At 35.3% G+C, this 26,288-nt stretch overlaps 1 protein-coding gene across 1 annotated transcript in view; it reads left to right on the top strand.

The window, feature by feature from the left end:
- The window catches only part of LOC117333914, a 132,688-nt gene that overhangs the window by 23,876 nt on the left and 82,524 nt on the right, over positions 1 to 26,288 (top strand). Inside the window, exons 30-66 of the mRNA XM_033893334.1 lie at positions 59 to 178; positions 547 to 882; positions 1,156 to 1,344; positions 1,683 to 1,826; positions 2,561 to 2,749; positions 3,431 to 3,565; positions 3,993 to 4,175; positions 4,591 to 4,719; positions 5,586 to 5,789; positions 6,408 to 6,545; positions 6,815 to 7,132; positions 7,839 to 8,024; positions 9,312 to 9,449; positions 9,729 to 9,920; positions 10,682 to 10,822; positions 11,453 to 11,638; positions 12,164 to 12,310; positions 12,612 to 12,806; positions 13,687 to 13,818; positions 14,289 to 14,474; positions 14,700 to 14,822; positions 15,017 to 15,208; positions 15,557 to 15,688; positions 16,290 to 16,475; positions 16,935 to 17,072; positions 17,199 to 17,390; positions 17,940 to 18,071; positions 18,994 to 19,179; positions 19,963 to 20,094; positions 20,274 to 20,447; positions 21,537 to 21,665; positions 22,332 to 22,520; positions 22,977 to 23,102; positions 23,546 to 23,731; positions 24,785 to 24,907; positions 25,181 to 25,363; positions 25,648 to 25,776. Coding sequence (XP_033749225.1) covers positions 59 to 178; positions 547 to 882; positions 1,156 to 1,344; positions 1,683 to 1,826; positions 2,561 to 2,749; positions 3,431 to 3,565; positions 3,993 to 4,175; positions 4,591 to 4,719; positions 5,586 to 5,789; positions 6,408 to 6,545; positions 6,815 to 7,132; positions 7,839 to 8,024; positions 9,312 to 9,449; positions 9,729 to 9,920; positions 10,682 to 10,822; positions 11,453 to 11,638; positions 12,164 to 12,310; positions 12,612 to 12,806; positions 13,687 to 13,818; positions 14,289 to 14,474; positions 14,700 to 14,822; positions 15,017 to 15,208; positions 15,557 to 15,688; positions 16,290 to 16,475; positions 16,935 to 17,072; positions 17,199 to 17,390; positions 17,940 to 18,071; positions 18,994 to 19,179; positions 19,963 to 20,094; positions 20,274 to 20,447; positions 21,537 to 21,665; positions 22,332 to 22,520; positions 22,977 to 23,102; positions 23,546 to 23,731; positions 24,785 to 24,907; positions 25,181 to 25,363; positions 25,648 to 25,776 — 6,240 coding nt within the window. The remainder of the gene's footprint in view (positions 1 to 58; positions 179 to 546; positions 883 to 1,155; positions 1,345 to 1,682; positions 1,827 to 2,560; positions 2,750 to 3,430; positions 3,566 to 3,992; positions 4,176 to 4,590; positions 4,720 to 5,585; positions 5,790 to 6,407; positions 6,546 to 6,814; positions 7,133 to 7,838; positions 8,025 to 9,311; positions 9,450 to 9,728; positions 9,921 to 10,681; positions 10,823 to 11,452; positions 11,639 to 12,163; positions 12,311 to 12,611; positions 12,807 to 13,686; positions 13,819 to 14,288; positions 14,475 to 14,699; positions 14,823 to 15,016; positions 15,209 to 15,556; positions 15,689 to 16,289; positions 16,476 to 16,934; positions 17,073 to 17,198; positions 17,391 to 17,939; positions 18,072 to 18,993; positions 19,180 to 19,962; positions 20,095 to 20,273; positions 20,448 to 21,536; positions 21,666 to 22,331; positions 22,521 to 22,976; positions 23,103 to 23,545; positions 23,732 to 24,784; positions 24,908 to 25,180; positions 25,364 to 25,647; positions 25,777 to 26,288) is intronic.

Genomic DNA, 26,288 nt, shown 5'->3' with positions numbered 1-26,288 from the left:
TGCTTTTTGTTTCTGTTTTGTCATTGTAATCATAGTAAGATGTCTTTTTCTTCCACAGACTGAGTTCAATACCATCACTTACTCCTTATTTGATTCTTCAAGTCTGTTTACCATCGCCTCTGATGGCCAGATCAATACAGCTGGGGATTTGGCCACCCCCACACAGGATCTGTACACAGTGAGTCCAGGTCAATGATAGACATGTAGAAGTCCATTTCATTTATTGCAGTCCATCTGGTTGGACAATAGTTGTTTATGAAACAATATGGACTGAGTGATTTTATTTTGTTGTCAGAGAAGCCTTGGCACAGACTGTATCAACATTTGCAGTTCTGTTGATATCTAAGCCTGAAATGCCCCAGTTAAAAATTGACAAACTGGTATGTCGGCATAAACCATTATGACATCATAATGATAACGAAAGGGAGATAATTATTGGTACCAGTGGAAAGATGCCTTATCAGCTAATAGATTTGCTTGTTGCAGTTAGTGATAATTGTTATTTGATCCTTGCAGTTAGTGATAATTGTTATTTGATGCTTGCAGTTAGTGGTAGTTGCCAGCGACAATGGTGATCCAGCCCGTCAAGCCACTGCATATGTCTATGTTACAATCCTCCGTAACTTCTTTAACCCACAATGGACATTGACAAACTACAACGATCAAATCCTGGAAACTCAGATCCCGGGTACGAGCTTGACTGGAGTAAATCTGCTGGGAGGTATTGGAGACAGCGATACCAAAGCTCCTGGTAACACAATCAACTTTAAGATGAACACTGTGATGACCCCTACGAAATCTCAGCAGTACTTCCAAGTTGCTAGTGCAGGGGAGATCTCTGTCAAGCAAGATCTTCGCACAGATACAGATAATTTGTATCTGGTTAGTAATTTCATAGTTTACTTTCATTTGCAAAATATTTTATCTGGAATTTTGTGAGTGATAAACAATTTATTTAGCCTAACACAGAAATTGTTCAGTTTTGTTTCCATTCTTGATTAGGATTCGATTATAAAAAGGTCAATAAACTAAAGGAAATTCTCATGTTTTAAACAGAAAGTAAATCAAAAGGAAAATTATTATAATGTGGATTTATAGATGATAAACAGCAACAAAACAACATTAATAAACCTTGTTTTGGCTCTTGTTTTCCAGCTTTATGTTGATGCATATGATTTGGGATCACCATCCAGAGCAAGTACACTGACTGCAACCGTTACTATAGCAGTTGTCCGCAATTTAGCTCCGTCATTTACAAATGCTGGGTTTACACAAACCGTCAGGTCTGATACTGTTCAAGGATCAACTGTTTTTACACTCACAGCTCAGGATCCAAATATTGGTGTAAGTATAGGTTGTTTTTTTTTTTTTTTAAATTGTGAGAAATAAATTTATCCATTTGACAAAAAGTAAAATTAGATAATTGAAATCAATTTTCATGCTGTGTTATACATTGTTTTAAAATGTGACAGCTGTGTATTTCAACAAATAATAATTAAGTCTTGTATTGTTTTACAGCTAACTTGAGTCCTTAAGGGCTAAAACTAATGAAAAAAAAGTCATTTCTAGAGAAAGCATAACACATGAGTATAGCCAGTACCTAATTAAGTATTCAGACTTATTTATAGGGGATGGTTTCCTTTAGACTTTAATGATGATTTTCTCTAAAATTGCTTTTCTAGGTACCCGAATTTAACCAACTAACCTTTGACTTGTTGGGAATTGATACAGCCTTGACCTACTTCAATATAGTTCCAGCTACAGCAAATACAGCAAATATTGTCACTCGTTCCTCTTTGCAAGCTGTGACAGAGGATGATTTCCAGGTATTGATAAAAAAATAATAAAAAACAGCAATGGAGAAGTGTTAAGTATTGTTCCAGCAATCAATAATGTTTCTCAAAGTGTTGAGCTGATTGTCGGTTACATTTTGGTAAAAAATAATTCAAAGATCAAAGGATTTAGATCAATGAATGATGAAATGTCTTTGTATGCTTGGTAATCTTTCCATTCACTATAATCACATAATGTTTTGTTGTTTTTTTTTACTTAATTTGCCCCAAAACAAATTACGAATAAAACATTAAATGTGATTTTAAAGTTAAGTCTACATTTTGCATTGCCTATTCTTAATCATTCTATCATCAGTATTTTCAAAATTATTTGGTTTTTAAATTGGTTAATAATACATGTACATTTAGTATTTTAGGAAAATTAATCTCTTGTAAGCTTTATTTATCAAAAATTATTGTTGTGCATTTAAAGATTATAACCCATCATCATTTATGAAATCTCAAATGCCTTCTAACATTAGTTACTGATCAGTAAGTATGCTTTACTGTATACCGTTCAATACAAAACAGATATTTCTTTGTCAAAGTAATACCTTCTTTATCATCAGTCTAAAAGTTTAGCATTCAAGTTTATGGAGGGATAGTTTGTGAACCACCTTTAGCTTACAATTTTAAATTAATCCAGCAAAAATGAAGAAGGGGCTTATTTGTCAGCGGTTGCTTATTTGAGGATAAATACAGTTTTTTATAAAAATGCTTTGTTGCAGCTTTTGGTGCGCGTGAGTGACAACGGATCACCATCTCTCAGCAGCCAACAGGTTGTCACGTTAAATATGCTGAAGAATCTTAATGCACCTGAGTTCATTGAACTGCTTTACAACCAAACAATCCTGGAAACTCAGTCAGTAGGCTCCAACATTGGGGTACAGGTCCGTGGCCGGGACATAGACACCTTGGTAAGTCTTTCTCACTGCTCGGTGTTAAATCAACTTGTCAAAATGTACTAAATGTATATATGTATATAAGAAAAATAAAAAAAAAACAATATTTACCAAGATATATATATGTATCATGCTTCAGACATCATTACTTCATGTTGATAGAAAGAAGATCATATTAATGAATCATTGATGAATCCAGCATTATTGCAACAGATATCATTGATACAATGTCCAAACATGATCAGACCGGATGGGACTTATTGAGTCTGACTGGGTTCCTAAATATTTTATCAGGGACAAACACTTTATATCACGATTGTGTACCCATTAAATGGTTATTCTAGCTGATTACATACCTTACTCTCTACTTTATTACCACCCTCGAAAAGTTTGAGTTTCTGTTTCTCAGTATTTGGTATGTTAGTTTTGGTCTTGTTTTCAGGACACTGTTGTTACTATTCATTTTTTTGGGAGGGTTGATTAGTTATACATTGTATTTGTATAATTCAATGTTTTTTTTTTGTATACATATTTGGTAGTGTAACGTATTTCATTAATATAAAAAAAGATAAATAAAAATAAAACTACATTGTTATTATGGTGTCTGAAACTGAACATCCCCTGTTGGGTGTAGGAGAGAAACAGAATAACACATAAGTAACTATGTTCTAACCTTGGCATTTATTTGTTTCCTAGCAACCGCATAATGTTGTTTCGTATGAGGCACTTGGAGAGGCATCAACCCTGACCTACTTTGCTATAAATAGTATCGATGGTCAAATCTCTATCATCAGACCACTAACCCTTGAGAACACCCAAAAGAATTATGTCGTGAGTATATGTGTAGAGGAAATCAATTTAAAAAGATTGTATAAGATATATATAATTGTATATTTAGAAGTGATTGTATAAGATATATATAATTGTATATTTAGAAGTGATTGTATAAGATATATATAATTGTAGAAATAGTGTGAATTATATAGTTTGTGGACCTTTGATATTCAATCCATGTTTAATTTTAATCTGAACTCATTTTGTTGAAAAGATAGTTTGACAGGCCCCTTCTGCCTTTTAAAAGTCTTTCATGGAATTTCGCATTACAGATTTACTAGTAAAAATAAACCATGTAAAATACAATTGTGGTTGACATATTCGATGTTGGCGAATCCTTTCATTTGTGTATCGATATATTGTGTCACAATTTACTTACTTCCAAAATTGAAGATTTTCACACTTTGCATTTTTTTTTATACAGATGCGTGTGATTTTGCGTGATTCTTCGTTGATATCACAACAAACAGGAACGGTTTCAATCACAGTCCGGCGAAATGATTTAGATCCAGTTTTTACAAACCTACCATCTGTACAGTCTGTTGCAAGGACTGCCCTAGCTGGTTCTAATGTGTTTAATGCTTCCGCTACAGATAGCGATTTATATGTGAGTAATCATCGTTTTCATAACTAAAACAAATATCTCAGATGCATTGACTAAAAAGATTTTATGAAGAAATCTGACTCTTTGACAATAGGTAATAAAAACAAATAAAAATAAACAATTAAAAAAAAAAAATCCCTCTTTGAGTTTTTCAGAATAGTTTTCACTGACATATATAATAACGTGTTATGAAGCATTTTCTTGTCACTCACATTTGAAAAGGATTCAATATAATGCTGTGGATTTGTCTTTTTTGTTTTTAAAATAAAATTTTACACCTTAGGAAGGTTGTCCAAAATGACATAACAGTTCCATAGATTGTGGAACATTTTCTGTATGTATGCTGACATGATAAACTAGTTGTAATTATTGGGTGTAGTTTGGAAATGACTAATACTTGTTTTTGTCTATTTAACAGTCTCCTTTCAATATTGTCCGATATGGAATTGTGTCAGGTAACACAGGGAATGTGTTCACCATTAACAGTAATACTGGAGAAATCACCCTCTCCCAGTCTCTACAGAGTCTCACGGTGGCTTCCTACACTGTAAGTAGCTATATTGGTCTATGAAACCTACGCTGTAAGTAGCTATATTGGTCTATGAAACCTACGCTGTAAGTAGCTATATTGGTCTATGAAACCTACGCTGTAAGTAGCTATATTGGTCTATGAAACCTACACTGTAAGTAGCTATATTGGTCTATGAAACCTACACTGTAAGTAGCTATATTGGTCTATGAAACCTACGCTGTAAGTAGCTATATTGGTCTATGAAACCTACGCTGTAAGTAGCTATATTGGTCAAGGAAACCTACACTGTAAGTAGCTATATTGGTCTATGAAACCTCCGCTGTAAGTAGCTATATTGGTCTATGAAACCTACGCTGTAAGTAGCTATATTGGTCTATGAAACCTACACTGTAAGTAGCTATATTGGTCTATGAAACCTACACTGTAAGTAGCTATATTGGTCTATGAAACCTACACTGTAAGTAGCTATATTGGTCTATGAAACCTACACTGTAAGTAGCTATATTGGTCTATGAAAAATTATTTTCAGGAAATCTTTCATGTTTATATCAACATAGTAACTAGACCAGATTTAGTATGAAATATTTAGCTTTGAGAATTTTTTAATTTTTTTATTACAGATTAAACATCTGTTTATAATTGACTAATTGGTTATTTCATAGGGCAGACTGGAAATATTTTCCAAACACATTTTGTATGAATGATTGTGAGAGTTCTTATATTTTAATTATATATTGTTTTAATGGAATAATATCTGCAATAATGGCTTTCTACAGAATAAGGTTTTATCGTCATATTTGTAATTGGTTTTGTGTATTTTAGGAGTGGAAGTAAAAATTGATGAGAATATCCTATATATGATTCTTGTGTATCATTCACAGCTGTCAGTCATAGCGTTTGACCAGGGAGTGCCTAGCCGGGTAGCTTACAGTACCTTGACACTGAACGTTGACAGGAATCTAAATACGCCAATAATTGTTACACCTGGAGTTGGTGCATTGTACCAGGCGACGGCTGCCATTGTGGAGACCATAGGATTTGAGACACTAGTGTATGATGTAGATGCCATTGACAGCGATAACACGGTAGGTTTTAAATTTCTATGTCCAGTACATGGTGAATACATTTGATATGCCCGTATTCACTCCATGTAGACTTATTATGGCGGATCATCCATCTGTCAATAAATTGTGGCAAGTTTATTGTGCTTTATTGTTTACAAGGTTCTGAAATAAATGTGAAAATGCATTTAGTAATAGTTTGATAAACCTTAACTTCGGGACTAAGTTTGTATTCTTCCAATGTACCTAAAGTTTGGGACTTTAGTTTGTAGTACTACAGTGTACCTAAAGTTTGGGACTTTAGTTTGTAGTACTACAATGTACCTAAAGTTTGGGACCTTAGTTTGTAGTACTACAATGTACCTAAAGTTTGGGACCTTAGTTTGTAGTACTACAATGTACCTTAAGTTTGGGACCTCAGTTATTGGTACTACAGTGTACCTAAAGTTTGGGAATATAGTTTGTAGTACATGTACTTCAAAATACCTGTAGTATGGTCTCCCAATCAAACTTAAATCGACCTTGTTCAACAGTGCATATACCGTTACTAGAAATGACCTGTTTGGAATTAAATCAAATTTAAGTGAGGTCAAATTGAAGGGATCTTCGGGATATTAAATTTTGACACGGTTTATTTTCCAGAGTCCCTATAATTCTGTGACCTATACAATTACGGGAACAGGTAAAGGTCCGGAATATTTTGCTATCAACCCTGACAATGGAGAGATACGTATTAAAGCTTCACTGCTGCAGGACTCCGCCAGAGACACAACCTATACTGTGAGTAGCTTTGAAAGTTTTGATAAGTTTGAAATTTTAACAGAATTACTAGAGGTCTCTCTGTCACTCATGTAATGACTTATCTGTGAATTAAATGAAATTGGATATATCATGTCATGTTGAATTATTTATATGTAATACAAAAATGTACTATGTTTTGCAATGTCAATATGATGAAAATGTTGTGATTTTTCTAGAAGCTATACGAAACCAAAAAAGTATTGATATAAATGCATTGTTAATGTATAAACATTTTTTTTCAAATCTAGGTTCTTGTGAGTGTTCAGGATGGGGGCAGCCCACCCAAGGTTGGCGGCAATACAGCGACCATTACTATCAACGTCAACAGAAATGACTTTTATCCCCAATGGCAAAACTTACCGTATGATCAAATCGTTCAGGAAAATGCTGGAGTCAATGATCTGGTGTACACTGTACAGGCATTAGATGCTGATAGCTTTTACAATGCCGTACGCTATGAAGTGATTGGTTTTGGAAGTGCACCTGTTTACTTTGCAGTGGATGAAGTGACAGGTGTGGTGACAGTCAATTCTCCACTTTCAGGTAGTGCAGAAGAGGTGTTCTATGTAAGTATCATCAGCTTTTGTTACCTGTCATGGAATGTTGTATCTGAATCCTATCTACCTTTGTTACCTGTCACCAAGTATTGTATCTAAATCCTATCTACCTTTGATACCTACCACCAAGTGTTGTATCTAAATCCTATCTACCTTTGTTACTTGTCACCAAGTGTTGTATCTAAATCCTATCTACCTTTGATACCTACCACCAAGTGTTGTATCTAAATCCTATCTACCTTTGTTACCTACCACCAAGTGTTGTATCTAAATCCTATCTACCTTTGTTACCTGTCACCAAGTGTTGTATCTAAAACCTATCCACCTTTAAATTTGTTACCTGCAACCAGGAATTGTGTCTTAATGCTATCAACCTAGGTTACCTATCACCAGGTGTTGTATCTAAATCCTATCTACCTTTGTTACCTACCACCAAGTGTTGTATCTAAATCCTATCTACCTTTGTTACCTGTCACCAGGTGTTGTAACTAAATCCTATCTATCTTCGTTGCCTGTCACCAAGTGTTGTATCTAAATCCTATCTACCTATGGTACCTCTCACTAGATGTATCAAAACCCTGTCAAGCTATGTTACCTGTCACCAGACATTGCATATAAATCCTATCAGTCTATTGTAATTAAATCTTCTCTACATGGATTAACTATTTACCTGTATGTTATAAGATTTAACGCAATATTTTTTGTTTAATCTTAGGTTCGTGTGAGGGCTTATGATAATGGAAGTCCTTCCAAAGAAAACACTACAACTTTAACCTTATCCATTGAGCGCAACTTATTTGCTCCAACTATGACACAGTCAAGCATCACTGAACGTATCCCAGCGACACAAGCTTTAGGTGTTCCCATTGTAACGGTACCAGCTCAGGATCTGGACAATCAGGTAACCCCAATGGATCATTCTACCTATTAGTCTCCTTAATTCGGCTTATTCTATGAACATACTGATATTAGTTCACAGAAATTTGAATAATTTTTAGTTCATTATACAAAGTAGGATTATGTGTATTGACAAATTGTAACATTACCAATAAAAAATGACTTAAGCAAATTTATTATAATTTTGAAAAATATTCAAAGTCTTTTCTTAATTTGAAATAAGGAAACTCTTAATATGTTCATTCCTTACAATGCCTGTATATATTCATCATTAGATTTGGCTTCAACAGTTACGGGATTATGGTATACATTAGCTGGCTGTTGTTGTGCATGTCCTTTGAGCATATGTTTAACAGGATTCAGCAAAAAAACTCAAATGGGTAGGCGGTAGAGGTAATATAAATGTTTCCTTGAGCAGTTTTCTCATTTCATTTCGAACTTAAACCTAATTTCCTGTGTATTACCTGCTTCATTAAATTGTCCGCACAAGGTGAACCGTTTTATAATCTAAAGTCTGCAGATAACCTGCTCCGGTACATTGCCCGCTGGTTTTCCTCTATCTTATTATGATATATAAGTTCACTGTCACCCTCTGTATTGTTTTTAGCTCTCACTGTTGACATGTAGTGTCTTGAACAGTGAGTTTGTCATACATAGGTAAATCTACCATATTTTGGATATGAACAGCGAGTTTGTCATACATAGGTAAATCTATTATATTTTGGATATGAACAGCGAGTTTGTCATACATAGGTAAATCTACCATATTTCAGATATGAACAGCGAGTTTGTATACATAGGTAAATCTACCATATTTTGGATATGAACAGCGAGTTTGTCATACATAGGTAAATCTACCATATTTTGGATATGAACAGCGAGTTTGTCATACATAGGTAAATCTACCATATTTCGGATATGAACAGCGAGTTTGTCATACATAGGTAAATCTACCATATTTCGGATATGAACAGCGAGTTTGTATACATAGGTAAATCTATTATATTTCGGATATGAACACCGAGTTTGTCATACATAGGTAAATCTACCATATTTTGGATATGAACAGCATTGTCGGCATCTGATAGTATACCAGGTAAACACAGAAAGTTGACTTTGATATGACAAGTATTTTATAGCCCCCAGTTTTGATGTTTTTTGGAAAATATTTTGTCAGATACCCCGTAGAAGGTATTTTTGAATGTTTTATATCGTATAGTTTGCCTACTGGCATTACATGACAAATATTTTGACTCTTTTTTTGAGGAAAATGTTTTTTTTCTGCTTTCAGGCTCCTAACAATGTAATCCGATACAACATGACTGCCTCAGCTGCAACACGAGAATTCTTTGATATTGATGTTGTGAACGGATACATTTTTGTTAAGAAGTCCCTTGTACTGGATTCAACAGAGACTCAGCAATTTACGGTAGAGAACTCGCTCACAATAAGTATATACAAAAGTAGCTGATACTGTTACCCAAAAATCTCCTTATTGACTATCATGTATTACTTATACATGAGCAGCATATTTTGATGTTGAAAATATTTTCAAGTGTTTGAAGATTTAAATGTAGTTGTAAGTTATGTTTCTTAATTGTATTTAAGCAATACAAATTCTAACATAAATTGTAAAATTGTCTATTTAATTATTTTTTGTGTGTTTTAAAAAAATTGTATATTTTAAATATTTTCTTTTGGGTTGTAGATGAGCGTTTCTGTTTATGACATGGGAACAGTCTCAAAAACATCACCAACTTTCACCACTGTTATCATCAACGTGTACAGAAACAGGAACACCCCATTCTTTGGTTCAACGAATTACGCTGTGACCATTTCGGAGAGTCGCACTGTCAATGACAATATTCTTCCCATCGCTTTTGGAGACAGTGATACAGATGTAAGTAGATGTGAGGGAGGAAAGATCTTAGTGATGTGAGTACATAGGACAGGTGTTATGTAGAGATCTTGGAGATGTGGGTATATAGGACCGGTGTTATGTAGAAATCTTAGTGATGTGGGTATATAGGACCGGTGTTATGTAGAGATCTTAGTGATGTGGGTACATAAAACAGGTGTTATGTAGAGATCTTAGAGATGTGGGTACATAAAACAGGTGTTATGTAGAGATCTTAGAGATGTGGGTACATAGGACAGGTGTTATGTAGAGATCTTAGAGATGTGGGTACATAAGAGAGGTATTATGTAGAGATCTTAGTGATGTGGGTACATAGGACAGGTGTTATGTAGAGATCTTAGAGATGTGGGTACATAGGACAGGTGTTATGTAGAGATCTTAGAGATGTGGGTACATAGGACAGGTGTTATGTAGAGATCTTAGTGATGTGGGTACATAGGACAGGTGTTATGTAGAGATCTTAGAGATGTGGGTACATAGGACAGGTGTTATGAAGTAATGTTGATACAACATTCCTCGCCCCATCTGATGAATCATCAACATTTTACTTTAAATTTTTCTGTGCTTTCCTATAGAAAATTTGAAAATATTGAATATTGATCTCTTCAGGATATGGATAAGAGTGCCGCCTGATTCAAAGCAGTAATGATATTTATATTGATAGCTATTAATTAACCCTGACTTACATTTTCATCATTGATAATTGACACTGTGGTTTGATTGGGATGTATTTTTCTCCTCAGGCTCCGTTCAACACTGTGACCTTGGCTGTCATTGGAGATGACCTTGCCCCCACCTATTTCGACATTGTCTCTACAGGTTCCAGTTCAGCTAATGTTGTTGTAAAACAGAACCTGCGGCTGGATACTAATACTATGTATAATGTAAGTCACCATCTTCATCAGCTGTAGCTCACAAACACTCTGGAAATCAGAAATTACATTTAATAGCAAAATAATGACATAATTAGGATGGAAAAGAGAGGGCTTTTTCATGTTTTGGGAAATATTTAGCATTGAAATGTCTAATACTAAATAGTTCTTATAGTCAAAATGAATGAAAGAGCTTTGCAAGCAAATACAACATTTTAATCAGCATAGAAAGGCAATTAAAATATGACATTTTACTAATTTTCCTTCATCGCTGCTGTCTTATACTATAGATTCTATTCAATTGAAATGAAGATAACTAATTAATTACCGACAGTTTTATTGTTGAGTGGAACAGCAGTTTTTATTATACAGTCTTGGTCCTTATCGTTACTGTTTTTGTGAGAGATGTCCTTCATAGTCCTTTAAATCACACTTCTTTCTACAGAAAAACTTTCTTAAGAGAAATCAAATGGTAAATTAAAATTCATAATATGACTAAACCTAAAACCATGTAAAGAATTTCTGACATAAACTATTTACTCTGGTTCTATGGAATTTGTTATAACCAAATTTCACTGTAAATTTAGAATGTAGGACAGCTACTTCTGATGTGTCACAATGGGGATGTTTGGTGTATTACAGTTACGTGTTGAAGCGAAAGACGGCGGCTCTCCTGCTTTATCGGCCACTACCATCATAGCTATCACAGTCACCAGGAACTTGTTTGCTCCAGTCTTCAGTCCAACATCATATACTGAAACCATTCTGGAAACTCAATCCATCGGTACAGATTTCATCTTCGTGAATGCAACAGATGCAGACATTCGTGTATGTATTTTTGATTCTCTTCTATGCATTGGTTCAAATGTCTTGACATAAAATTACGTATTTTGTTGGGTGAGGGATATTCAATCAGGGCACTTGTGAGTACGTTTCTGTATTCAATATTGTTTTTTAATAGGAAATGATGTTTATATTCTTAAACAGGTATTTCAGAAGTAGACATGTTCGTACTGTATCTATCATCAATTAAGCCCACTTCCAAGTTGAAGAGTTTAGTATTAAAGTTCAGGGAAGGCTTATTTGTGAACCTTTTTTAGCATCTATTTTGAATTTGATGATTCTGTTAAAGTGAAGAAGGGTTTTATTTATGGATAAATATTGTAATCAGCATTTGTGTAGTTTTCTATTACATATAGAAATATTAATATGGTTGTGAAAATTAATTATTATACAATTCTGATAAATTTGAATGCATCAAACTGCCCATGGCAAGTACATTTATAGTGTTAATAACTCGCCTCATTATACTATACAGTTATCTCCCTCTGATGTCGACCATTTTCTTTACAGGCCCCTCACAATACTGTAAGGTACTTCATGAGCCAGGCAGCTGGCAGTGCTCTCGGACGGGAATACTTCATGGTGGACAGTGTCACTGGTGGCATTGCTCTAAGAAAGTCTGTTACATTAGACACAGGCTTGTTGACTCAGTACACGGTATGGCAAATCTTCATCCTCTGTTTAAATCTATCTTATCATTTCTAAATAACAAAACTGAAATTTGATCTTTGTTTTCCTTTTTTGTTTTTATGCCCCCACCATGAAATAGGAAGGCATTTTATATATAATGTTACCCATGTCTGTTTGTCCCTTCCTGCCCCGATGCAATGTAACTAGCTAATCTCAGGAACTGCTGATTCGATCCTCACCAAACTGTGTGTCGTTGTGTTAAGTGGCAGCTTGGACATTTATGTCTTACATTTTCGAGTTTTTGACAAATCATTGTTGTTGTTTCCAGTTCCAAGTGACCGCCAATGACCTTGGTACTCCTACCTCCCTGCCTGCCAGTACCCCAGCCACTGTTGTGGTACAGGTCAACCGGAACCTCAACCCACCTATCATCACCAACACCGTGGTTACGCGTGAAATCTTTCAAAATGCGTCGATCAGTTCACAGGTGTTTGATGTCGAGGCAACAGATGCAGATACAGTGGTAGATATTTTATCTCTTCAGACTTGTACCAATTCAATGATCGTAGTCGTACATTTGCTTACCAACATTTTAACAAAACCATTGAGATATAATAAAAATTGATAAAATCTCAGTTAACCTGTATAGAACTGTGTAAAGAGACTTACGTAAGTTTTAATGTATAGATTTTTTGTCTCACCTGTTAAGATATAGTTGTGAGCAGAGTGACATCAACCATCAAAGGCTAGTTCTTTCATTCACTGTTTTGTAGATGGTTCTAATGTTAGTATTACCATCACTGTTTTGTAGATGGTTCTGATGTTAGTATTACCATCACCATTTTGTAGATGGTTCTAATGTTAGTATTACCATCACCATTTTGTAGATGGTTCTAGTGTTAGTATTACCATCACCATTTTGTAGATGGTTCTAATGTTAGTATTACCATCACTGTTTTGTAGATGGTTCTAATGTTAGTATTACCATCACTGTTTTGTAGATGGTTCTAATGTTAGTATTACCATCACTGTTTTGTAGATGGTTCTAATGTTAGTATTACCATCACTGTTTTGTAGATGGTTCTAATGTTAGTATTACCATCACCATTTTGTAGATGGTTCTAGTGTTAGTATTACCATCACTGTTTTGTAGATGGTTCTAATGTTAGTATTACCATCACTGTTTTGTAGATGGTTCTAATGTTAGTATTACCATCACTGTTTTGTAGATGGTTCTAATGTTAGTATTAACCATCACTGTTTTGTAGATGGTTCTAGTGTTAGTATTACCATCACTGTTTTGTAGATGGTTCTAGTGTTAGTATTACCATCACTGTTTTTTTAGACCTTCTTTCTTTTTATTTCCATTATTATGTATTGCATGTTGCTTTCCTTATTTACAGGCACCATTCAACACTTTAACTTTTGACCTTACTGGCGATGATAATGGTCCTGTATTCTTCAATATAGATCCATCAACAGGGATTATTACATTAAGGAATTCCCTGTTACTGTTGCCCACTTCAGAATACCAGGTTTGTAGAGGGTTCAAAACTCACCTTATCTTTAATCAATTACTCGCTAAAGAAAAAAACAGAAAGTGGATACATATACAGCGAGCTATATTTTACCTATGATTTAAACATACACAGATTTCTATTCTAAAATCTATTAATGAGTTTTGTTCAGTTGGTAACAATGGATCTAGACAATAGTGATTTTGGGTATGTTTTAGGTGAGTATTAGCCCTGTATTACACTCATTATCTTCAAAACCTGCAGTTCATTATGTCATGTAATTTAACAGATGGCGTCATGATCTTTATCGTACTATTTAGATTATTTTAATTGCTGAAAGCTTAATATGTACACATTACCAAAAATAATGGATTTTTTTCCCAAATATAAATGATACATATTTCATCAGTGTCCCAGTTAATGTTGAGTAATCGTTTGTTTTGTATAATTCTATGCGAATATGAATAAGAACCTTTGTCTGTTACCAGTTGCGAGTGCGCGTGCGGGATGGTGGTAGCCCAAGGAAGGAGGCTGTGAGGCTTTTCACAGTAACTATCAAGCGAAACTTCGATAGGCCAGTCTTCAATTCGTTGTCCTATGCCCAGGTCATCCTAGAGAGCCAAGCAGTCGATACCTCTGTCATCAATATCCAGGCTTCTGACTCAGATTTTTCAGTAAGTGTCTAACTTCAGTGTAAAACAGACCCTTTGGGCCTTTGTTCAGGAAATGTCCAACTTCACCACAAAACAGGCTCCTTGGATCTCTTGTTCAGGAAGTGAAGATTTAATTTTCACATTTTTGAAAATCTATGAAAATTTTACAGAAATTAAAATGTTATTGGAGTTTAAATTGTGTTGTTGCAAATAAAAACTATAATGTTTGATGTTTTTATACTGCAGGCTCCCTATAACACTGTCAGATACTACTTTACCACTGCCCCCGAGCGATTCCTTCTCAACTCACAGACAGGATTGGTGACAGTCAGACGTTCTCTTCTTGGGGAATCACAGAATACCTTCCTTGTAAGGATGTTACGAAAAATATCGCTTTTGAAATCTGCATTTGAAAAGTAAAAAAAAAATAAGTGTGAAAGCTGAAGTCAAAATCTTACGGTGAATGCAATATTTTGTTTGTTTGCATTTCTATTTTCAGTGTACTGAACTCATGATAAAAGTTTGTGGGAAAATGAAGTTGGTTATGATGTTGTCTCTTTCAGTACTCTGTTTTCGCCCAAGATATGGCCGAGCCTCCATTGAGCTCCATAAATGTACCACTCAACATAACTATCATCAGGAATGACCATTCACCAGTTTTCACCAATTTACCTGACGCATCTATCCGTGTAGATGCTGACATCAACTCACCAGCCACCATCTTTACAGTAGCTGCCACAGATGCTGATACCTTCGTAAGCACAAATTTAGTTATTTCTGAAAGGTCATGATTACGCAAAGTTATCCATCTCCAATACAATTGTTAATTCCCCTTCTAGTAGAATTGCCCAGTATTCCCCACCCAGTTTGTTCAAAAGAATTTATGACATGTTTTTGAGATCACCTGCTTGAAGAGCAAGAGAGCTTATGCTGTGGTGTTACATCCATTATCTGGTATCGGCTTTCATTCAATTTTAAATCTAAATGTAAGAATTTGTACAGAACGTAATTGCTTCCTAAAGATATACATGTATAAGGATCTTGATAAAATGGTTTTTTCATCTAATTGACTGAATAAACATGATATTATTTCTATTTTCCAGGCACCGTTCAACACAATAACTTACAGCATCATTGGAGATGACCGTGCACCAGGACTGTTCAATGTTAATCCTACTGGAGGGCAGGTCACACTGTTTGGTGATCTGTCCACCTTCCCAGAGGAGTACCTTAAGGTGAGCGATCATCCAATCAGCAAACAGACAATTGAAATATGTTGGATTTCTGAAGAAATGTGTTGTGTAAATGCACATACCATGGCCTAGGATTTGTTTCTCTTTGCGAGTTGGCCGCATTCTCGAATGCTAACTTCTGATCAAGGGGAGGCAACCCATGTCATAATTCAAAATTAAGTTAATAGTAGGACATAGAATAACTATCCAACCATGTAAAAATAAGAATGGAAATTTGATCTACAGACCATTTACAAACATACTTTTGATAAAAAAAACCTTTCTGATGTTAATAACTTTAATTGTTAATCATGTCAGCCATACTCTATCTCTATAAAGCAACACAGCTTCTTAATTGTTACTTTTGTAACACACATAGTTTGTCAATCTGTTCATAATTTAATTAAAATATGTTGATTTTATATTTTTAATAACAGTCTAGGAATACTTCGAATCAAATTCCATATCTCAAAACCATTAAATGTATTATGTGATTCCATTTGGATGAGTTTCATTGACTCGGTTTAAACTGATTCATTTAGGTCTTGTTTTCTTTCTACATTTCAATGGAAATATTGTCAGTAATTCTGTTGTTATATTACAGATTCGTTTGGTGGCAAGTGATGGGGGCTCTCCTCCGAAGACAGACACCGAAATCCTGTATGTTAATATCACACGTAACCTTGGGGCACCATTCTTCGCTATCACTGGCTATAGTGCAGAGATCTTGGAGACGGAACCTCTAGCTAACAGTATCCAGCAAGTGGTGGCTTCTGATACTGATACTGTGGTGAGTTTTCATCTGCTTCGGGTGGGCTAGTCATGTCCTGGTTCATTTAATTGAAAATTGCTCTGAAATTTGGCTGCTGACACAACTAATTAGGACAGATTTCATTTTTCCAAAGTTTGAACAAACTCAGCAGGTTGTTGACATTAAAATACAAAAAAAATATTTAGTTTGCTTGTACTTTTAAAGAATTGCAATGGCATTGCCTGATTGCCTGTAGAATCACCAAAAATCTTATTTTAAATGGATATTATGATGTTTTAAAATGCTTACAATTCAGTCAAAATAGTTCTGGGATGATATTTTTTTTCTGTCGGGGTCAGCTTAAGGGTCAGTTTATAATTTCATTTCACTGAAAAGTCGTGTCGAGAGCACATTGACACCAAAGTTGTCTAGTTTTGATTTGGATAGGGTCTCGGTATATTAAAATAAATGCAATTGAATTGTTGATTTCTGCTGCAGCCTCCAAACAACAATATCCGGTACTCTGTGGTGGGCAATACTAAAGGACTCGAATACTTCATGGTGGATGAGAGCTCCGGCATTATTTACTTGAAAAAAGATCTTCGGGCAGACACAGATAAAGATACCACTTATACTGTAAGTATTGATTATAGTGGACAAAATTTGTTACCAAGTCGAATATTTTAGTACTTTTTTTTAGAAAATAGATCTAAAGCTATCTTCTACTTATGCAGTTAATGCTTCGTTTGGTTTTTATTGAAGGTCATCGTAACTGCAGCTGATCTTGGAATGCCATCAAAAGCAGCCACTAACAGTGCCACGGTGACAGTGACGGTACACCGCAATCTTAATGCACCGACATTCAGCAATCCAAACTACATCGTCAATGTTAACAGGAATGCTGTCGATAACCAGAACCTCGGCAGTATTTTCGTGACTGACACCGATACCAGGGTAACTACATTTACACCACCCGATCAAAGAGTTTCTGGCCAGATATCGCTGTCATTTGTCCTCTACACTTCAGAAATAATTACTTTTAATAGCAGTTAGAGCTCTTCCACAGTTTTTGAAAAAAGGTGTCATAATATTTTATGAAGGCTAGTAGTGATGGTAGGATGATTTGACACTATTGAGTAATTAATCATTTAACATCAACTGAGGCAATAATTGAATGCAAGTTTTTATAACCAATCATCTGTATACAAATATTTGTCCCTGTTTTCACAGACTCCATGATATACATGATAATGATGCCATTAAATTGTTGACACATTTCATTCATATACAAAGTTTTTAAATTCAATTTATGCAATATTCAATATCTTGGAATTAGACAATCAGTCAATTGATTATGTAATCATAAGGCCTTGATGTTATAACCAATAATTAATTAATGATCTGAAACCTATGTCCCATCCACTTAATGCTAGTTATGACATCTTTATTTGCGTCTCATCATTGCTTACTGGAAATCTCATGAATGTTTTATATTTTCAACAGGCTCCATTTAATACAGTCAGTGTGAATACTATAGGCGATGGCATTGCCACCTCGCTTTTCAATCTCGATGGCAATACCATTAGAGTGACTTCAGCAGCTAACCTGCAGGCAGACTCTGGAGAAACCTACCAGGTAAAGGACCAGTAGGGTATTTATGTCACAGCACTGTCTACAAGAAATAGACAATCGTACCAAACATAGAATATTATTTGTAAAGAAAATGCTTATTCATATGTATAGTGGTATATGTACTTATGTATAGTGGTATATGTAGTTATGTATAGTGGTATATGTACTTATGTTTAGTGGTATATGTAGTTATGTATAGTGGTATATGTACTTATGTTTAGTGGTATATGTAGTTATGTATAGTGGTATATGTATTGACTGAACTCCTCATTTATTAAAAATAATTCATGCATGACATCACTATGTTACAGTTGAGATTGTATGTATGACATTATGTTACAGTTGAGGTTGTATGTATGACATTATGTTACAGTTGAGATTGTATGTATGACATATTGTTACAGTTGAGATTGTATGTATGCAGACATTATGTTACAGTTGAGATTGTATGTATGACATTATGTTACAGTTGAGGTTGTATGTATGACATTATGTTACAGTTGAGGTTGTATGTATGACATTATGTTACAGTTGAGGTTGTATGTATGACATTATGTTACAGTTGAGGTTGTATGTATGACATTATGTTACAGTTAAGGTTGTATGTATGACATTATGTTACAGTTGAGATTGTATGTATGACATGTTACAGTTGAGATTGTATGTATGACATGTTACAGTTGAGGTATGTATGACATTATGTTACAGTTGAGGTTGTATGTATGACATTATATTACAGTTGAGGTTGTATGTATGACATTATGTTATAGTTGAGGTTGTATGTATGACATTATGTTACAGTTGAGGTTGTATGTATGACATTATGTTACAGTTGAGGTTGTATGTATGACATTATGTTACAGTTGAGATTGTATGTATGACATTATGTTACAGTTGAGATTGTATGTATGACATTATGTTACAGTTGAGATTGCACGCTGAAGATGGCGGCAGCCCTCCACTTACTTCCACAGCCTTGGTTACTGTCAACATGGTCCGAAACCTGGAAAGTCCAAGATTTGATTTTCCTTCATACAATGTCTCCATTTTGGAAACGACAGGAACTGGTGTAGTCCTTTTCACAGTGTCAGCCACAGATGCTGACCCACCAGTAAGTCATCATTTCTCAGTCTCTGCTGTCCACTCTGCTGTACAATACTACTGTAAACCCAAAGAAAAACACATAATATCTGATTCATATTCAGGGTGTGGTCTTATTACATGACAATGAAATTAGTAATTCATTTGTTGATAATTTGACTAGCCAGTAAATTATGTTGATGGGCTTATTTTGGAATGAGCTTATTGGGGCATGGACTGAGGTGTGGGCTTACTGTCAGATAAATACTGTACGTAGTGAAAGGGCTTATTGGAACATGGGCTCATTGAGGTGTGGGCTTATTTGGACAGACTTATTTGGGAGTTGGTTTATTGTCAGATAAATAATTTAAATAGTGAAAGGGAGAAATACCAAAATGTTGAATCAAATGCTTAAATCATGTTAAATACCATTTTTTTCCCTAATATTGAAGCCTTTAACCATAGTATCATAATATGAGTATTTGTCTATTATCCAATAATGAAAGCTTATTTTTTCATTAACACGTCTGTTGTTTTAAGATATCACAATAAAAATACAGCAACTAGTATTTTTTTAAGAAAGTTGACTTAATGTTCTAAAAATGTTTGCTTCAGTGTAAATATGAATTTTTTAACAAAATGCAGAGAGGTAATTTTTCTAGAGTGTTGAATTAATACATTTTAATAATTTTGATTTATGAAAAATTCAAAAATGTGATTCTTCACAAATCTATATAAGAAACCTAACATTTGAAGGTGTTTTACTATGAGATCTGTGAACAATATTTTCAATTTATCATTGTGTTTCTTGTAGAATGCCAACAACAGGATTGAGTTTGAAATAACAGGAGATGCCACAGCAACACAGTACTTCTTTGTTAATCCCACCAATGGTGAAGTCAGCCTGTTACAAAGCATTGTGGGAACTGGTGTCAGTCCATTTAGGGTAAGAATCACATAGAACAGACTCTTTTATTTGGAACAGACTATTGAATCTCAAGTGAGATTGAGTGTTACAGAAATGGGATCTCACTAACAGTAAAGAAAGAATGGCCTTCTCAGTAATTGTCTTAAAAAAATAGTGTCCTCATCAGATTTTGTTTAATCTCATTTGTGTTTTTTCAGTTGACCATCACCGCCAATGACAATGGCAATCCACCCCTCAGTACGTCTGTATTGGGCACTGTTTATGTACAAGTGGACCCCACTCTGCAGTTTTCTGCTCCTAGCTATACAAGAACTCTTTCAGAGAATGCACCTCTCGGATTGACTGTACAGACAGTCATAGCCAACCCAGGGGTAGGTGATCTTTTGGATTGAAACACGTTTTAGCAATTTGATTTGTCATACTCAAGGCATAAAACATACAGTATCGTTATGTTAATTCTGTAGATCTGTGTTTAAATAAAATTATACAGTATATTATAAATCACTATTTATAGATCTCTAGATCACTATAAAGTCTAAACAAAATCCCCCTGTGGTAGTGAAAATTTTGCTTCTATCGGGTAATATTACCCAGTTTAATTTTAATCACCACACAATTAAAGTTTAATTATCACAAAGTTAAGTGTAATTATCACAAAGTTAGGTGTAATTATCACAAAGTTAAGTGTAATTATCACAAAGCTAGGTGCAATTATCACAAAGTTAAGTGTAATTATCACGAAGTTAAGTGTAATTATCACAGGTGTAATTATCACAAAGTTAAGTGTAATTATCACAAAGTTAGGTGTAATTATCACAAAGTTAAGTGAAATTATCACGAAGTTAAGTGTAATTATCACAAAGCTAGGTGTAATTATCACAAAGTTAAGTGTAATTATCAAGAAGTTAAGTGTAATTATCACAGGTGTAATTATCACAAAGTTAAGTCTAACTATCACAAAGCTAGGTGTAATTATCACAAAGTTAAGTGTAATTATCATGAAGTTAAGTGTAATTATCACAGGTGTAATTATCACAAAGTTAAGTCTAATTATCACAAAGTCAGGTGTAATTATCACAAAGTTAAGTCTAATTATCAAAGGTGTAATTATCACAAAGTTAAGTGTAATTATCACAAAGTTAAGTGTAATTATCACAAAGTTAAGTGTAATTATCACTAAGTTAAGTGTAATTATCACAGGTGTAATTATCACAAAGTTAAGTGTAATTATCACAAAGTTAAGTGTAATTATCACAAAGTTAAGTGTAATTATCAAGAAGTTAAGCGTAATAATCACAAAGTTAAGCGTAATAATCACAAAGTTAAGTGTAATTATCACTAAGTTAAGTGTAATTCTCACAAAGTTAAGTTAAAACTAAACAGAAAAGGACAGAAGATGACATTTACCCATTTTGTACGTACTAATGTGTAGGAAGCTAACAATTTGTTTTCTGTTGTAGCCTGGTGTTGTGTATTCCATTGTTGGACTAAGTGATGCCCCAGACTTCTTTGAAATAGATTCTGCCACTGGAATAATAACTTTAAAACAGGTCTTGACAAATGATGTCATAAAACGGCAGCAATTCACGGTATGTATTACATGTCTCATGGCCCAAAATCACTCAAATTGTCGATGGGTGGTAAACCAATATAATACACTGTACAGGTAATATAGAGTAACTGTACAGGTAATATAGAGTAACTGTACAGGTAATATAGAGTAACTGTACAGGTAATATAGAGTAACTGTACAGATAATATAGAGTAACTGTACAGGTAATATAAACCGTCTGTACAGGTAATATAGAGTAACTGTACAGGTAATATAGAGTAACTGTACAGATAATATAGAGTAACTGTACAGGTAATATAAACTGTCTGTACAGGTAATATAGAGTAACTGTACAGGTAATATAGAGTAACTGTACAGGTAATATAGAGTAACTGTACAGGTAATATAGAGTAACTGTACAGATAATATAGAGTAACTGTACAGGTAATATAGAGTAACTGTACAGATAATATAGAGTAACTGTACAGGTAATATAAACTGTCTGTACAGGTAATATAAACTGTCCGTACAGGTAATATAGAGTAACTGTACAGGTAATATAGAGTAACTGTACAGATAATATAGAGTAACTGTACAGGTAGTATAAACTGTCTGTACAGGTAATATAAACTGTCCGTACAGGTAATATAAACTGTCTGCACAGGTAATATAAACTATAGGAATGTATACTCTGATTTTGTAGGTGAGAGTAATGGCAACCAAGACCTTTCCTAATGGACAGCAGACAGCTACAGCTGATGTTTTCGTTACGATTACCAGGAATGAGAACCCTCCCATATTTAACCAGTCCCTGTATATCGCCGACGTTGGTGACCAGAGTCAACTGGGGTCTGTACTTGTACAGCTCTACGCTACTGACCAGGATACTCAGGTAGGTCGGCTGTACTCCTGGAACTGCAGTAGACAGAAAGGATCTTGTATGGAATTTATTCTTCATTGACTTGATATGCCCCTGGCCTTAATGGCATATCAAATTATTGAATAAATTTAATAATTAAAAATCACATATGACCTAGCCACGAATGTAAGGTTCTGGTTATCACAGAACTTATATTTATGAGGATATAAGTGAAAACTGTCAATTTTCAATACATTACCAACTAATATCAACTAAGACAGTACATTCCTCTCTACAGAACAATCGTACAATGCCACATATTTATTGTGACATCAAAAACTATTTATGATGTCACAATAGTGTTATTGTTGTCATTATACATATTTCCTATGATATTATATGGTACATGGTACATAGTCCAGTTATGTGATAAACGGTGTTAGGATGTTTTGGTTTGACAACTTGTTTATCATTCTGAATTTTTTACAGGATGTATTGTTGTATAGCATGATGAACCCATCAACAGCAATAACGGATTTGTTTTACTTGGGACCAGCTACAGGAACCATCAGTCTAAAGTCACTGCTCACCACCAACAACTTACCTGTATTCCAGGTAAATAAACAACAAATCTACATAATGCAAATTACAATTTACATTTCTCTGTTTTTCAGTTTCAGGCTTCATTTTATTGTGAAGAAATTAATGTAACTGGATACACATTAAATGAATACTGATGCCAGGAATCTATATTGAGAAGTTATTACCGACATGGATTAGGTGATATTGGATGCCTTGACATACTAAGCATATTACCAAGAAATGATATCAGTCATATTATACAGTTTTCTCATCTAATTGACAGTGAGATTCCTGACTTAAACTGTACACTCGATATCAATCCCTACCTGTTGCAGCCCGTGGTACTACTGACAAAACAATAATGAAATATTTCTCATCGGAGGTTGAACAAATTATTCTTCTATTCACTATTATTTACAACATAGTAAGCTATCAGTAAAATTGTTTGTGCTAACTTTGGTTTTGTGATATTTCAGTTTGATGTTCGTGTCAGTGATCAGTCAAACCCAGAGAAAACTGATGATGCTTCTGTGAGAATTACAGTGACGAGGAACAATGTGTCACCCCAGTTTGTTAACCCACCCTTCAGCACGGGTATCAACTATAACCAGGGCCTTAACTCCGCTTTCTACACAGTACAGGCAACAGATGCAGACAGAAGGGTAAGATTGACAGCATGTACAGGCCTATGGCGCCTTTTATATATTAAATTGAGCATAGTAGGACTGTCTGTATGTGAACCATGTGACCTTACCACCTGTATACCTGGACCGTGTGACCTTACCACCTGTATACCTGGACCATGTGACTCGACTCCCTGTATACCTGGACCATGTGACCTGACCACCTGTATACCTGGACCATGTGACCTTACCACCTGTATACATGGACCATGTGACCTGACTCCCTGTATACCTGGACCATGTGATCTGACCACCTGTATACCTGGACCATGTGACCTGACTCCCTGTATACCTGGACCATGTGACCTGACCACCTGTATACCTGGACCATGTGACCCGACTCCCTGTATACCTTGACCATGTGACCTGACTCCTTGTATACCTGGACCATGTGACCTGGCCACCTGTATACCTGGACCATGTGACCTGTATACCTGGACCATGTGATCTGACTCCCTGTATACCTGGACCATGTGACCTAACCCCAGGTATACCTGGACCATGTGACCTGTATACCTGGACCATGTGACCTGTATACCTGGACCATGTGACCTGACTCCCTGTATACCTGGACCATGTGACCTGACCACCTGTATACCTGGACCATGTGACCTGACTCCCTGTATACCTGGACCATGTGACCTGACCACCTGTATACCTGGACCATGTGACCTGACCACCTGTATACCTGGACCATGTAACCTGACCACCTGTATACCTGGACCATGTGATCTGACCACCTGTATACCTGGACCATGTGATCTGACCACCTGTATACCTGGACCATGTGACCTGACCACCTGTATACCTGGACCATGTGACCTGACCACCTGTATACCTGGACCATGTGACCTGACTCCCTGTATACCTGGACCATGTGACCTGACCACCTGTATACCTGGACCATGTGACCTGACTCCCTGTATACCTGGACCATGTGACCTGACCACCTGTATACCTGGACCATGTGACCTAACTAGCACTACCTGTGTACATTAACATATTATTTTGACTGTTCTGTTTTTGTTTCAGGGTGTCATGACGTACGCCATCAATGGTTACTACTCTGGACCACAGTTCTTCCAAATTGGAGCCACATCTGGAAGCATCAGTCTGATGTCCAGTATTGCCCAGGATACCGCAGGCTCCTACACTGTAAGTTAGCTTTGATAGATACACAGAAATATGTGTAGAATCTGTGACAGTTAAGCAGTAAGTTGATAATGTATGAAATGTTTATAAATGTGTGCTAGCTGTTTTGCAGTAAAGTAATTTTGAAGGATTCAAAAGTATTGTACATGAAAAAGTAGATGTAATTTATTTTTCATTGTATTTTATGATGGCATTGGGAGGAAGTGTGATTGTGATTTTCTGCATTAGACTGATGATATTGTATATTTTTATCTGGATTCCCGTGTTTATTGACAGCTTGGATTGATTGCCTACGATAGTGTTTACCCTGCCGATACAGCCACCACAAATATCACCATTTCTATAAATCGTAACCCTAACGCTCCTGGCTTCACCCAGGCCAGCTATGTACGTGAAATTAGTGAGGAGTATCCTGTCGGAGTCAGCCTCATTCAGCTTGCTGCTTCTGATGCTGACGGGGTAAGCATATTATGATTATTTCTGTTTTGTGTTTTAGTGATAAAAATATAAGGAAGTATTGCATTTACAATTTTTTTATATTACCTGTTCCCAATATTTTTACTTGGTAGTTATTTTCTTTTAGATGTTAACTCTTTTTATTTCCATCCAACCTAATTTCCCAACATTGAAGTCTTGTGTGAGTCACTGGGAATCGAAGTCTTGATGTGCGAGTCACTGGGAACATACAGACTGACTTGCAGTGTAATGTTTAAGCTGTAAACACTTATTGTTTATTTTAACAGCATGGCCTAACTTATGAAATTACCAACTCCGTCCCGACAAATGGAAATGACTTTTTCCTCGTGAATCCAAATACCGGTCTGGTGATATTGAGGAGACCACTAACTGAGACTGCCAACAACAACTATCAGGTACCATGTCTTACAACTTCTAAACTTACTTGATGTATCTGCAGAAATGACAAAGGGGGTTTATTTCTTGCAAGAACTTATTTGTAGATAAATCAAAAATGCTTAAACAACATTTGTGACTCAGCACTGATAAAGAAGTCATACTATACACTTATTAGAAATAGAAATTAACACAGAATATGTAAAATGCAATCTCATTTGCTTAGAGTAGTAGACGTCCTCTCATTTCCACTCACCATGATCAATTTCATCATTCTTGCAGTTTGGGCTGATAAAAGTATTCAAAAGACATGTAGTATATTGTCTTCATTTATCATTGATACAGTAATGCAATCATCAACGAAACATGGCTTTCTTTGTGTTTTTCTGCCGATCAGGCATCGTCGTAAACAGCCTCCCATCATGTTTAGTAAAACTCTCTCAGATTAGACATCAGAAGGATTCAGCTAGTTATAACAAAGGACATTTATGAGCATGGTGAGGATGTCTGATGTGCTATCGAGTCTTCAGTG

Source organism: Pecten maximus, chromosome 1 (assembly GCF_902652985.1).
Source record: "Pecten maximus chromosome 1, xPecMax1.1, whole genome shotgun sequence".
Taxonomy (NCBI): domain Eukaryota; kingdom Metazoa; phylum Mollusca; class Bivalvia; order Pectinida; family Pectinidae; genus Pecten; species Pecten maximus.
Note: the sequence above shows the minus strand (reverse complement) of the source record. Positions and strands in the feature narration are given on the sequence as shown.